The following is a 15,618-nucleotide window of genomic DNA, read 5'->3' as shown; positions in this document are numbered from 1 at the left end:
TGTGAGCATTTTTTAAGAGCTTTATGTGCTTTCACTGAGAGTACACAGTATGTTTGAATTCTACTTTGTGTCTGTGCAGTGGACCTGAACATTGAAAAGACTTTAATCTTTATTTAAAGACATTTTATGTATTTACTGAATGAGTACTGCAGGGTGATGTCATGTGCCTGTGCTGTGATGGGAATGTTGTTGATGTCTGTTCTTTCTAATTTCTAATGTTTGCTGAATGGTTTAAGTGTCTTCTGTGACAATAAAGTTCTTACTCTTTCTTGATCGGTGACACATGGAGCTTCTTTTATGAACAAACACATTCATAGGTAGTGCGGAGAAATATTGCTTTGGTGCTGAATGTGAGGTGCTGCATTTCAAAAAATACAAAACTCAACTCTTCTTGCAACTGTTGCATCATAGCTCTGAACTCTGGACCAATGCCCCTGAAGTTTTCTCACTTTCTCCACTTCCTGTTTCTCAGCCAGCTCTCAGTCTTACCCTTGGTGAAGAGGACTGTGTGGAGCTTCAAGCTGCCCCCATTTTGTAACCGACTGGGCAGCTCGCTGAAATGACAGCTATCCAGGTACAGGGTGACCCTCAGGGCCTGTCGACTGCCCTCCACTTGGTAACACACTGGTGTGTCTGCAAAACACACACAGAGACAGGGAGAAGTTAACAAAACAGTGTTATCAGCGTTAGATTTGTCTAAAGGGTTTGTTACAGTGAGATTTAGGTTAGCTTTTATTTTGCAAACCACTTCACATACACAAATGTATGCATTAAAAGTAGAGATGTCACAATCAAGTCATTATAGTAGTATAATATATAGTATAGTGAAAACATTTGCCAGCAAATCTCACTTATTTCAGAGCGGGTTTCCAAATGCCATTAATGCCATTATTCATCACCGCTCTTTTCTGTAAGAGACTTCATAAAATCTTGCACAATAATGGAAAAAGTGACACAGGTCTCTATAACAGTGATACTTCCCTGCGTATTAGTCATGATAGAAGGATCTTTGGTGCACATACTGTTATGTGTGTAAGCTGTTTTTATTGTAACAGCAGATGGCAAATAAACTTGCCATCTGGCATTTTAATACAAATGATTTAATACAAATGGTTGTGCAAGAAAAATAGGCAGTGGTTTGTCACTGATTTTAAAGTGTGGACATGACATGGTCTCTCTCTCTCTCTGTGTCCTCATCTTCCAGGTTGCAGGATCCAGATCTAGTTTCGAGACTACTACTACTATTATTATCATACATGTCATCACCATTATTATTATGCTAATTAAAAGTCAATATCAGTATAATGTATATCAACAATCTCTGCCGCTGCTATAATACGAGTAAATGAGTTTAGTTCTACAAACATGTCATCACTGACTCTAACTGTCCTGTATAAACTTATAACTATATACAGGTTTTGTATAGCTGCTCCTGGTCTTTTTCTTCTGTCTCTCCTTTCTCTCCCCCACCTCTCCTCTGTCCTCCATTTTTCCTTTCACCCCAACCTGTCTAGACAGATGGCTGCACAACTTTGGGTCTTGTTCTGTCAGAGATTTCTTCTTCTGTTAAAAGGGAGTTTTTTCTCTCTCCACAGATGCCGAGAGCTTGCTCACTCTGTGAATTATTGGGTTTCTCTGCTCTCCATGATGTTGTCTATGAACAATGCCTGTGAGAGATAATGTATGTTATGATTTGGCGCGATACAAATAAAATTGAATTGAATTGAGTAGTGTGTGTGTTTTGTATGTTACTGTCTTGATGCAACTAAAGCAATATTTAACCACATGTATGTAAAGTCATTATTGCTTTATAAGTCTGACACTGACTTACTGAGCGACCTCTCTGGTCAGTTCTCTTACCTACAGAACCTATCCAGCTATAATCCCGTGCTGCTTTAGGCTGCACTCAGACCAGACAGTTACAGAGTCTCTGTTGTGTTGCGTACACACGACTCAGCTTTACCTAGAGCTCCCAGCATTTGCTGAAGATGCAATTAGTAAATCAATACTGTCAAATGGAGTCTGCCGCTATCTGAGCTGAATATGCAATTTCTGGAAAGCAGATTGGGTAAAATAAATACATAAATAATAAATCCTCCATCAAAGTGTTGGAGACTGAGTCTGCACTCAGTTTATCTCTGCATGTCTGACATATGAAATACATTTACGTTAAGTACAACTGATGAGGTCAATACGTTTTACATGCATATGCACTGTGACATGTGTGCGTGCGATTTAATAGTTTCTGCTGCTGGGTTTAAAAATCTAGAAAAGTAAATCCCTGCCTCATCCATCTCTTTGCCTCCCATAATGGGAAGTTGCATGTTGTGCTTTTCCTTTGAGCAGCAATCTCTGCAGGCCATATTGAGACAGATGAAAAGAGAAGTGACTCAGGATGCAGTCGTCATTTGTACCTGCTGGTGGCCTGTGGCACCTTTGGTGAATACAGATATTAAGGTTATTAAAGTCAAGATTCTAACAGCGATCACTCTGAGCAACACAGGTGCAAAACAACTGCAGGACGCCACTGCTACGACCTTGAGTGTTTTGGGGAGGAGAGACTCATAGACTGAATGCAAAGCGTATAATCAATTTCACCTCTTCTTGCACTAAAAGAGTACTTCTCTACTGCAGAAAAGGCTTTTACCACGTGTGTTGGTATTTCATGCGTCTCAGAGCTGCCTGTCAGGAGCAACCATGTTATCTCTAATACGAGGACAAAGAGTGAGCACGCGCTGCCCTTGTGTAAGATGATTTATGGAGCCATTGTGCTCTTGTTTTAGCTCTTCTTTCAGTTGCTATTCACTGAAAAGCAAATTAAATCTGTGATAGCAAAATGACGATTTCACCCACAATAGTTGACATACATCTACATCTTTCAGAGTTGGTCGAGCCGTACAGCTGCTCATTAGCAGCAGTCTGGTTTGAATGAGCCAAGTCAAGTCTTTGTTGATGGAGTCTCTTACTTGCAACTACACACTCATCCTCCAGTTGCCTGAAGAACACAGTGACTTTGTCCAAATCCAACAGGGCTGCCTTGGTGTCCTCTAGCATGGTCCGCTCGTCTTTCTGTCAGTGCAGAGAAAGAAAGAAAAGCTCAGAGGTTGCACCGCATGAGTTTGGATAGTGTGTGACGACAGCTGCGGACTGCAAGGACTTTGATTCAGGAGCACAACATAAACATGGACACACCACAACATGCACACATTTTTGGCATTTGTTTCAAATTGCATCGGGTAAGATTTTCTTTTTAAAAACATCAAAGCAGCTGCTAGAGCAATTAAAACAATGACAAAAGACCCAGTTTAATGACTTAAGGAAATTGTTGTAATGCTGTCATTAAACGGTGGCCAACATAAAATGCTTCCTTATGTTACATAGCAATATGAATTTCTATGGATAAGTGTTGGAAATGATTTGGCCAATGTCATTACTAAACCTAAACTAAATTATCAGATTTTCCACACATGCCAACAGATAATATCAAACCTGTCCTTACTAGGTGCGGCGCTAGTGTGGACTGGAAGTGCAGCAGAACACCAATGACAGATATTTGCTCCAGCCACTTGTGGCTAGTCTCCTTGCTGTCCTCCTGGTACTCGCCAGCGTTGTTGAAGCGCGACCGCAGTGCCGCGAGCAGCTGCTCTGCCAGAGTGCACAGGGCGCCCGTCACTGCCTGGCAGAAGATCACATCCCGTCGCAGCTGCAGGGACGTATCTGGTGTTGGGGTTTGGACAGGGAGAGTAAGTACATGGGGGTACAGAGGAGGGATATTTTGGAGGAAAGAAGAAAGCCAGAGGAGGTAAAAGCAGCAAAATGAAAATGGAGGGTACAGAGAAAAAAAAAGGCATGAAAGGAGAGGTGAGAAGGTCCATGGAAAGGAGAGGGTAAGGCACTTTCTCATTACACGTGTCTTGGATTTGCTCCAAAACATATAGTTTATTTCATTACCCCAGAACCCCCTGAGAGCATATGTCCTATTAACTATCACCATATGCCACTGGGCACAGTTCAAAGTGAAGGCAATCATGTGCTTCGACATCTGAACTCTTTCTGTACAAACATACTGGAAAAAACTGGCCTCAACCTGAAAACGATCCCACTCCAGAGAATGAAAACAGTACTGACAACTATGACTTTTTAATTTCAACATCAGATTTATCTTTAGAAATGAAGCAGATGTGTTTAAATGGAAACATAGCTGATATGTGGCTATTATATCCACTAATACTCAACCATTAATGCAAAAGAGGACATGCATGAAAATAGATGATATCGATTCATCTTTAAAGATGTTTTTAGGATCTGCAGAGTTCCTGATGTAGACCTGGCTATAATTTCATGTGGCAGATGATCTCATTTCCAAAGACTTTCAAACTGTTGTAATCATTTTAAGTACTCCAGTTGTAAGACCTTTCCAGCTGCTTGAGACCAACTTCTACTGAGTTATCGCACAGCCTCCCTTCACATCTCCTCTGGTCATTTCATGGAAAATTAGAGTTCCATCTTATCTAAGTCTAAAAGTATCCTCCACCACTGCGCTCTAAATATAAATATGAACTGGTTTGTGTCTAACGATGACATGTTACTCTACCTGTGCACTTGAGCAGAGCCAGGAGAAGCTGGTTCTTTCCATCTGTGGAGGGACAAGAAAAACAAGTGAGGATGACTGATTGTAAATGTATACAGCCACGAGGAAGGTGTGTTTGTGTGTGCGTGCATGCATGCGTGTGTGTTCAGCTTACCATCCACAAATCTCTGTAGGCTCTCCACCAGAGTTTTGATTGAGGTGGGTAGGTTCCAAGGGTCCTCCTGGATGTTCTTGTGGATAATGTATCGGCAACGAACCGTCCAGTCCTCTGTCTGGCGAAACTCTGTTCATGTAAACCCCAGGATATATGTGTGAGGGCGTGTGTGTGGCTGTTGTGTAACGGTTGTATTGACAGATGCATGTTGACACACCCTTCTATCATATAAGCTTCAAACATAAACATACACACACACACACACAAGAATAAATACTCTGAAGTACCTGGTTGACCGTGGTCGGAGTAAAAGTGCTTGGTCTCCTCACAGGCTTTGGTCATGACAGTTCCTTTGAGAAGGCTGTTGATGGAGTCGACCTTTGTGTAGAAATAAAACACACACAGACAACCCATCAGGCTTTCTCTGTAGGTCGTTCATCATATTCTGAACACATCACCATTCTACCTTTCTGCTACTCGCTATTCAATTTCTTTCCGTGTCATTCAAACATTCTCTCTTCTGCACTAATTTCAACCACTGGGCCTTTCAGCAATGACAACAAAAACACTTGTGTCTTCAAGCCCCCTGAGCTGCTTTTTCCATGTGGAAACTATAGAAGACAAAGAGGTGGCAACCCCACGTGGAGTCAAACAACATCATGTGCTGGTAAGTGGAGGAAAAAAATCAGGTATGGATGTCTTTAACTGAATCCACATATAAGTGGAGGTTTGAGTGTGTCTGTGTGTGTGTGTGAGAGAGAGAGTAGAAAGAGGGAAAGGTGAGGGAAAGACAAGAAAGAAAGGAAGTCAAGTGAAAGATGAGAGAAAAGCAGGCTTCTGACCAGAGGACAGACAGAGCTGCACGAGGAAACTCAGCCCAGATGTTGACTGATTACTATCACCTATCATCTGTTCCAAATGCTTTAACAGAGGGGGGTGGTTACTACTGATGTCTGTGTGTGTGTATTACAGAAAGAGAGAGGGAGGGAGAGAGGGAGAGATAGAGAGAGAGAGAGAGAGAGAGAGAGTGCATGTCTTTCTTGAGTTGTGAGGAGTGGTGGTTCTTGGTTGTTGTTGTTGTTGTGGTTGTGAGGCTGCTCCTCACAATTTCAACATGCATTTTGATGATTAAAGGTCCAGTGTGTAAGTTTCTGTAAATTCTAAATGGTGACACTTCACTGCGGGCTGGAAGAGAGACCTTTGCTCACTCCCTTTCCCAAGCACATCAAGGAACTATGGTGGCCTTCACATACCAGAAAGGATGTTGTTGTTGTTCTGCTATTGCGTAGTAAACGTCTGCTTCAGAATGTGATATAAATGCTATATAGATATAAAATCAGTATTACAAATGACTTTCATTACTCAATGGTCATTTAAGACTTTATTTTAGGGTTAGGTTAAAGGTTAAGGTGAGGGGCTCTTGTTTATGGATTATGTCTACACATAGCCTCAGAATGACTGAAAGACATGAGTCTGTGTGTGGTGAGTCTTTTGATTGCAGTCATCTAAATTGCAGTAATGTACTTTTATGCCTGAATTTACCTGGTTAAAAAGGTGCTCGAGGCAGCCGTGAAGTTTGTCTTGTTTGTCCGAGGAAATCCTCATGTCACATGGCAGCTCGTCCCCTAGCAGCCAAAAAAAGCAAAACAAACACCAAATAAATCATAAATCATTAGGAAGATATCACAATTTTGGACAACAGCATTCATTTTTATTGGACCATCTGCAAATATTAAACAGATGAGCTCTATCCATCTTTTAATGTAAATTGTGATGCATATTTAAGACTTTGCGATGATAAACAGCAGTGGTATTGGCTCACTGCTCAGAAATGTGGCTGTGGAGAGAATGTATCACAAATATTTGACCATAGTCACATCAGCAAAGTATGATATATGATCGACATTTTTACACAGCAGAGAGCAATAACAAGCTGGCAACTGCTAATCTTTACACAAACATCCATATTTCTTATATTGGGTAGACACATGTAGTTGCCTCAGCCTTACTACATTCCTCACAGTGATGTCTGTTTGGACAATTGCACATTTTCTGAAATGCCTCATTAGTAATTCACTGGAACACAATGTGAAAAGAAAATGTTTTCAATAAAATATCTGATGACGCAATGAGATGGGTAGAAACACAACATTTACTATCACAGCATCCATTACCTGATCCCATCTCATCACTCCCCAGGTATGAGCTGTTACTTCGCACGCTGGTGTACGACAGCACTGAATCTCTGTTGCTGTTGCATTCACTGCAAAAAAAAAAGCACATGCACACAAACACAAACAAGTTAAAAAGCATTATACAGCAAAGGGTTCATTCCACTCCTAAACCACAGAGGGGTTTGGAAAGCAGTGTCTTGTAATTACGCTGTCAAATAATCCCTCTGATTGTAAATGCCTGTTCTGATTTACAGTATGCGAGACCAAAGGTAATTAAACGTTTCTCACAGTAACAACCATCCCTGGTTTACACAAAGACGAATTCAGTCAGCTGTAGCTGCATTAGACTCCATAACATTTGACTGATGATGAATACAGCACGTTAGATATAAACAGAGGAGTTCAGCTCACCTTTTTACCCAGATGATTTTTAAAGCATGCTCTGCTCATGTGTTATGGCTCATGCTGGATTGTGAGGAAAACTTTTCCTTGGTCTAAAGGTTACATACAAATGACTTGAGTCTAGTATTTAGAGTCAAATGTCTACGTGAATCGACATGATTACCGGGGAGCATGTGGAGGGATTTATGCGGCTCAAATTATACATTGCTTCAACTGTGCACGCTCAAAGGAGCTCAGAGGATGATTCACGGGCTGAATTACCATGATGAATGGCCTGAATGAGTCTATGAGCTACAAAACAAAAACACTGGCTTTGTCCTCACCTGCTGGGGCTGTTCTGTGATCCATAATGTGTGTGAATGTGTGAATATACTAATACGTTCATGTAACTATCATAGTTACATCATATCATACACTATCATACACTGATATATATATATGATAGTGTATGATATGATATTATCACATGCACTCAAGTCTCTGAAAAGCTGAGGTTACAAAAAACATATAGACATGTTATTTTGGTTGTTTTACAAGGAATATGCATACAAAAGAACACAGTAGCACTTCAGCTCTAAAGCTTAAGCACTAAAGCAGTAAATACAAATCTGTCAAAGGAAAAACATGGTCTTGTCTGTGTATGCCTTCACTTAATCCACTTCCTATAATTGTACTTCAGCCGTCTCACTGCTTTCCTCTTCCTTTATTGCCTAAATAAACACACAGCTCCCCCTGTCCCTGTATTGTTCCCTTTCTGGCTGTCTGCCTCTGCATGGGGAGCTGTGTCTTCCACCTCTATTCACAGACATACACACTCTCTCAATCTCTCACACACACATATAAACACAAGTGCAACTGTGTGCTACCGGGTGCACACACACGAGAGGTAATTTCTAAATTTAGCTTCACACACCTCCTGCCAAAAGCGTGTGCACCACTGTGACAATTATCCTGCTTGTAGTAGCAGATCTGGCCTAAAACCTAAAACAAACACATGCACACACACTCCGACACACACAGCACAGCTATTCATCATAGGACACTGCTTTGACTTCCATTCAATTCAAAACTGGTCTCATTTGCTTTCTGATGCTAGAGGTCAGCTGAAATCTGCCTCAGTTGGTTCTGGATCTGGACAAACTCTAGATAAGAGTAGATCCCAGATTAAAGGTCTGAGCAGGACCACACACACTCACACAAAGACGTCCACACTTCAAAGCAATCGATTTATGACAGACAGAGTGCACCAGAGTTTCAAGCAGATGCTACTTTACTATGATTTCTGCACACACACTTCTCTTTTTCTCTTTTTGTAGATGTCCAACAGTTTGGCCACCTGAGTCTGTGTGTGAGAGAGGCTGGTTTCTCTCGTCCCTGTCCTCAAATTTTGTTGTCAGATGTTGCTGCACTCCGCCCGTGACCTCCGACTTTTTAGGTCTGTTGTGGTCCGTCACCACCCCGAGCTTTAATATCTGATTCTCTCAACAGGACTCGAAAAAAGATCCACCCCCTACTTCTAAAACACAGTAGCACTTTTCATCACATCCACAATTTCAAAAGTGGATTGATTCATCTATATTCACTATGCAGTCTTGTTCTGCCAGCTTCTGAACAAAATGTCTTCCCCAATGGGCTTCTTAAATCCTGAGTACTCCCTGTGTGTCAGTGTGTACTTGTATTTGAACCATATCTGGTATAAACACCAACATTGTGACCACTAGTCCTGTCCCCACCAAACCTGGTCCTAATGAGGCAGAACCCCATTAAATTGAGGAACTGGTTAAATTTAGGGCCACGGTTGGAAATGAAGCCAGGTTAGGCATTAACTGGTCATGGTTACAGTTAGGGATAACACATCGTTCAGGCTGTACAAACGAATGGAATTCAAAGCAATGCCCTAAGAAGAATAGCTGAATGTATGTGTGTGTGTATACCAAACATTCAACTGCCTACATTTTCCTTTACATTTTATTGCAATGAGGTAGTTGCATTTCTTCTGCCGTGGCCAGGCCTTAATGACAGACTGGGTGAGAAGGCCGCGCCCCAAACATTTGGCTGTATTATACACCAGCCCACCACACCAACAACCAATAACTACATCTTAGTGGGTGGTGGAGGGTGGGGCTCAGTGGAGCACTGCCCAGTCAACCATACACACATATACACACACACGCGCGCTCCCTCTATCTCACACACACTCATAAAAACATCTGAATGAACTAGCAACAAGCAAATGACATAACCAGACCTGACCAAAACATTTTGAAGTCATTTTTAGCTCCCCACCTTGGTCAAAATGCCAACATCTGGAATGAGTTGTAGCCTCCGAATGGGGGGGAAATGAGCAGCATTATAGGTTCATGAAGTATAGAGGGAGTTTAAATGCTGTTCATGTTTTATAGAGTCCACAGTTAGAAAACTAGGTGTGAGATGTGGGTGTCCTATGTCACCTTTCCTGTGTTACATATAAACACTACTATAACGATACTGTTAAATTCACCTTAATTTTTAGTGACACAGTTTTGAACCAGTTACCTGTAGGAGTCCCTGTAGCTCATTGTATCATGGCCTGAATCCTCCTGGTCCTCCTCGTTCACCATGAAGCAAACTCTTTTAATGCCACCGTGCTCTACTTTGTCCTGATCACAGCCGTCCTCGCATGGCGCCAGAGACGGCTGACTTTGCTCGTAGACTGGCAGCTCACCACCTTCCACTTGAATCTGTGTGGGCTCGGTGATAGATGATAAGAGGCTATAGAAAATAAATAAATGAAATGAGATACATGATATCCTGAGTATCAAGGCGGTGTTCATATTGTTATTAAAATAGATATGCAGTAATAATACAATGTGCATAAATAGTTTCTCTATCAAATATTCACACCCCTTCCTCAGCACAAACACACAATGTGTGTCTCTTTCTCTTGAAGTTATCCTGACCTCCCCCTGCTCCTGAGCTGGGCCCATAAATATTTTGGGCCTGAAGAATGTTCCTTTTGTTAATCTTAAGCTTTCAATGAGGAAAAATGCAGAAAGACAAAAGGGGTGGTGGCAACCAGCATCTAGAAGTTAGGAATAACAGCTTCTGGCTTTTTACACAGAGGTCTAAAAATGTCACTGTGGTGGCTACGAAAAATATCGACTCGCACAGAAACACCAGGGGAGTGCCAAGTCTTAATAGCAGCACCAGCTGCTGGAGCTGAAAATAATTTCAGAATTAATATAAGAAAAAATTCTTGATATATACAGAAAGTGACATGTACTAGGACTAAATAAATGCTATTTTAACATAGAATAAAACAATCTATATTTATGTGAAATACACTTACACATCAATCTGAGTGACATACTGCCTCATTTCCCTCACAGCAACATCCAGGCGGCTATACAAGTAAATGTAGGCATTCTGGGTTTCTGTGTCTTCCTGTTTGAGCAGGAAGCTCAGCCCACCATCTCCATGGCCACTGCGACGACTGTCCGTCATCCCATTGCTTCCATCCAAGGACACATCCCCGTTATCATCTACCTCATCCCCTTCTAGTCCAGAACAGTTCCAACAGGGAGCGCCCATACTGGTCACACAGTGTTGGGTGTGTGACATAGGGTTCAGTTGTGCTACAGGAGAGGAGAGGAGAGGAGAGGAGAGGAACATGTTAGCAGTGGCTAATTAAAAAAGCCTTAACCCTCTGACAATAATATTGACTGCAGATGTTGAAAACTGTGAAGTAACACACAAGTTCTTAAGGGGAATGTGTGCAAGTGGTGCGCACAATGAGAGCAGAGTGCCACATTGTTAAATTTGGCTGGACACCAATGCTAAGCAGCAATAACCTGAGATAACTGCTGACATTGTGTGTTCATCCAAAGAATCAATCATCCAAACTGAGCTTTTGGCACACACATTGTATATACATTCCACACATACGTTTTTTTTCCCACCACCTCCTGATAATTTTATTCTGTTTTCTGACTACAGCACTTAAGTCCGGCCACTCTTTCTGGAGAAAACATCACTGCTGTGGCTGCCTGTGCAGCGCATAATGAAAAACACCAGAGCTCGACATCTCACCAGTACAACTGCGAGGCAGATGTTTCACTGGCAGCTGGTGCGGAGAGGAAAGATGAGGACGAGGCATCCTGGAACAATGTAAGCAATGCTAAATGTCGGTCGTCTAGACAGCTGTATTGCATTTTCATCTTTGCAATATAGAGCACCGAGAGTTCAGCAGTTAAGCCCCAAAACTCTTAGTTAACGTCGAGCTGGATCATAATAAAGTTGGGCTGGATATATATAAGACAGGGCGCTTCTTTTTGTACACAAATTGAGGGACATTTTTCAAGTTATTCAAGTTGAATTTAAATTTTACTTCTACACAGTTTTTTGCTCTCTCTCTCCCTCTCTTTCTTCTCTCCCCTTTGACCTCTTCAGCAGCAGCAGCAGCGAGTGAATGGCGCACATTCCTACACTGCCCTAAGGCTCCCTCTTTGCTGACATCATTCATTCACTTCTCATGTCAATAACACGAGTATGGCCTGGAGCTAATGGAGTCTTAATGGCAAACCACTCATCTAATTTACCATGAGAATGCCTTTTTGAGACCTTATGGCTGCTGTGGTAGGTGGCAGTGGGGATTTGGTGTTCCCTTCTCTGTGCTGCAGCATTTAAATGGTCATAAAGGGTAATTAGTCCAAATGATCACTGGGCGGTGTTAAGTGGTTGAATCCGTATTATCATGAAGGACGCAGTGGATATGTGACAGAGATAATTGTTAATGTCTAAATCTTCTTGGCTAGAGGCTGTGCATGAGCTGCTTTTACCTTGATCTGGGTCTAAGCCAAACAGTGAGTTTTTGCGCCCAAAGCGGATGCTGAACGCCCTGCCAGCAGAGGTGGTGCTCTTGGGGTAGGAAACCTGCATCAAGTTGACGTGGCAGTTGGTGGGAACAAAGTCCATACAACCCAGTGGGTGAGGGCGAACACCAGCCTGCCTGAAGGAGGGCCACACCTTGTTCCTCAGTTCCAGGGCAAACTGGATGTGAAAAAAAGAGAGAAGGAATGGTGAATAACAGAGCACAGACAACGCTGAATGAGTGACAGCTCTAATACCTGTATGTGTATGGTTTTGACAGATAAGTTTCATGGTTTTCATGATTTGATGTATGTATGTATGTATGCATGTATGCATGTATGCATGTATGTATGTATGTATGTATGTATGTATGTATGTATGTATATATGTATATATATAAAAATATATATATATATATAAATATATATACATATATATAAATATATAAATACATGTATAAATAATTATATATCATATATTGAATATATTACTTATTGAATAACATGCTGTGCACTAAAAAGGTGATTAACCTCAAAAACTGTTTGATGTAGTGGTTCAATTGTTTGTATTCAAACAGTCGTCTTCATCATGCATTTTGACATCATGAGACCAAGACAACACTTAAGTTATTGAGACATTGAGATTTTTTGTTGTGGTATTTCCACCACTGTTAGCTATTTTTTGAGATAAAGAAATTACCATTGCATCCGTCGACTTGAATGCCCTGCTTTCATGATCATCACTGTAGCATGAAAATATTTATATATATATATATATATATATATATATATATATACATATATATATATACATATATATATATATATATATATATATATATACATATATATATATACATATATATATATACATATATATATATATATATATATATATATATATATATATATATATATATACATATATATATATACATATATATATATACATATATATATATATATATACTGTACTTACACTTACACTTTACTTTGTACAGCAGAATGATTTGTGTCATAGTACCTGCTGATAGCTGCTGATGCGGCGTCGGATACTCTCCAGCTTGGTGTCACAGATTTGTCTGAACTCGAACTGAGGCATGGTGACTACTCGCTCGCTCTGGGAGATGAGCTGGCTGCAGTTGCGAACAAAGAGGCTGTCATCACTCGAAAACGCCTGCAGGATCTGTACAAACAAGAAGCATTGGTGAGGATGGATCCCCCTCTCCGACTATAAAAATATAGTTACTAACAATCACTATGAAGTGAGTAAGAATGACATTCTTAACAGCAGCAACATCACTAACAACTGAAACCATCGGGGTTGCCAAAAACTTTTTTTCTGTTTGCAGATGTAAGCCACTCACAATTACACATTAAAAGTGGCATAATTGGACAGCTCATTAAAATGCAAATAGTTTAGCACAGTTAGACATCTTCTAGCAGTTACCTTAGCAGTGAGGCCGAAGCATCCTTTGGGCTCCACCATCTTCTCCAGCACATGGCTCTTGATGCCGGCAGTGCTGACATATTCATAGACCACGCCGTGCTCCAGGTGGACGTTATCCACTGTGAGACTGACTAGGGGCAGCTCATCAGAGAGCGAAAGCCTCTCTAGCCAATAGTCTGTGGATCATAATTGTTTTTCAATTTAGTCACTATATACCATTAAAATAAACATTATCAAGTAAGATTTATTCAAAGAAAAAAAATCCTCGTATTATGTTATTCGCACAACTGTGATGAAAAAACACAAGTGCAATGAAACCTCATCAGCTCTGGATGGACACACGATGATTTCATAAATCCCCGTAATAATGACACATGTAATGGTACACAGTGTATTACACATATACGCATACTACTGTATGTGAAAGGAGCCTCCCCTGCCAGCACTGAAGGAAAAACTGGCCACATAGTGTAAATACAGAGGTGAACTGAACGTTACTGGATGATGTCCTGTGACTGTAGCGTGAGCATATGTAATTTTCAAACACAGAATTTTCTTTATCCAGACAAAATTACCTACTGCTGCACATTTCATTGCCAAAGAAACTATGACCTAACTCAGAGGTCATCTGAAAGTAGTTATCCATACCGTTTATGTAATGTTCTGGCAGTGATGGATCTTTTAAAGTCTGCAATCAATCTAAAGTCACTCACAAAGCAGCTACAGTAAATAATACAGGACACCCCTAAGTGAAGCTAATGCTGTTTGGGTATGATTTGCAGCAGGTTGGCCACAAATGACAATTATGCTGTCGTAAAGAGCCACAGTGATTCTGCTTGAAACAATTGAAGCTGACTTCGACAAACTCCTTAAACAGCGTAAGTTTCATGAACAATTAAAAAACGTCTATATTCAAAGTAACGTAACATGGGTAACGTTACCTGTTCCATTTGTCCCATTCCCTTCCTCGAGGTCAGAGCCATTCTCCACTCGGTAAGGACTGAAAGGACTCTCCTCCTTCTCACCTGCACGTCTTTCTCTCTGTAGCTCCTCCACATCTTCAAATGCACGGTACACCCACTGACACTGCGGGAAACAGATCAAAGCCAAACAGTAAGTGCAATAAATCTATTTTGAGACTAAAAGAGAAAGAGAATGAAGGCACATGGGAGTGAGCAGGAATAAAAAGGATTAAAGTTCAGAGCAGCAAAGAGACAGAATGAGGTAATTGGTATATTTATGTGAAAGCATTTCATAAACATAAGCGGAAGAAAAAAAAAATCAAAAAGTATCAATGCCCCGTGGTCTCAGCCACTGTTCACCTGACAAGTCAGTCAGAGCTGACTGCACCACCCTGAACACAGTGGGGCAATCAGCCACATCAACAACGTCCTGGTAATTTAACCAACTGTTAAATGAACTGGAAAACGTTTATTGGGATGGTTCTAAATTAAGGCCTTGGTCAGCTGAGTCTGTTCACTGGCTGTGAGCAAAAGGGACTTATCAGAAGAGTAAGCCAGGCTGAATAGCATCAAACGAAACGGTGCTTAATGCAATAAGGAGGACATCCTACACTGTCTGCTGTCTTGTGAAATACTGCCTGGAGACATGAAATGTTCCTGCAGCAATGCCAAAACAACCTTGAGTACACTTGTCTTTTTTGATGTGCGTCATGTTGTGTGAAGTATCTCATGACTCCTTTTGGAAAAACACAGCTCAATATGTATTACTTTTATGCAACACATAACTTCAGAATTCTTGTAAAAACAGGAATAGACAGACGATTCTGTGGACTAATTCTTTTGCTCCGGGCAAGAATGTTCTTTGAGCTAAACTCTCACTACATGTAGCCTGCAGCGACAGTGACAGCCAGTAATTTATGTTTAGCGATTACTAGGCCACCCAATGCAGATGCCTAGAACAGCGAAGAACTGAAGAAACACTTGTTCTGTGCAGCCACTTTTACAGAGCAAATCGACTGTGAGGTCAAGGGAAATCAT

The 15,618-nt window shown here is 41.0% G+C and overlaps 1 protein-coding gene across 1 annotated transcript in view; it reads right to left on the bottom strand.

Annotated features, from left to right (window-relative positions):
• prex1 (phosphatidylinositol-3,4,5-trisphosphate-dependent Rac exchange factor 1) overlaps positions 1-15,618 on the bottom strand; it is an 80,065-nt gene that overhangs the window by 5,948 nt on the left and 58,499 nt on the right. Inside the window, exons 21-34 of the mRNA XM_083895187.1 lie at positions 14,560-14,704; positions 13,619-13,794; positions 13,193-13,354; positions 12,139-12,349; positions 10,650-10,935; positions 9,857-10,072; positions 6,920-7,008; positions 6,288-6,370; positions 5,033-5,123; positions 4,746-4,874; positions 4,595-4,636; positions 3,500-3,717; positions 2,967-3,069; positions 490-633 (exon numbers count right to left, since the gene is read on the bottom strand). Of these exons, the coding sequence (XP_083751313.1) occupies positions 490-633; positions 2,967-3,069; positions 3,500-3,717; positions 4,595-4,636; positions 4,746-4,874; positions 5,033-5,123; positions 6,288-6,370; positions 6,920-7,008; positions 9,857-10,072; positions 10,650-10,935; positions 12,139-12,349; positions 13,193-13,354; positions 13,619-13,794; positions 14,560-14,704 (2,095 nt within the window). The remainder of the gene's footprint in view (positions 1-489; positions 634-2,966; positions 3,070-3,499; positions 3,718-4,594; positions 4,637-4,745; positions 4,875-5,032; positions 5,124-6,287; positions 6,371-6,919; positions 7,009-9,856; positions 10,073-10,649; positions 10,936-12,138; positions 12,350-13,192; positions 13,355-13,618; positions 13,795-14,559; positions 14,705-15,618) is intronic.

This window comes from Microchirus variegatus (assembly GCF_963457635.1).
Source record: "Microchirus variegatus genome assembly, chromosome: 9".
Taxonomy (NCBI): domain Eukaryota; kingdom Metazoa; phylum Chordata; class Actinopteri; order Pleuronectiformes; family Soleidae; genus Microchirus; species Microchirus variegatus.
Note: the sequence above shows the minus strand (reverse complement) of the source record. Positions and strands in the feature narration are given on the sequence as shown.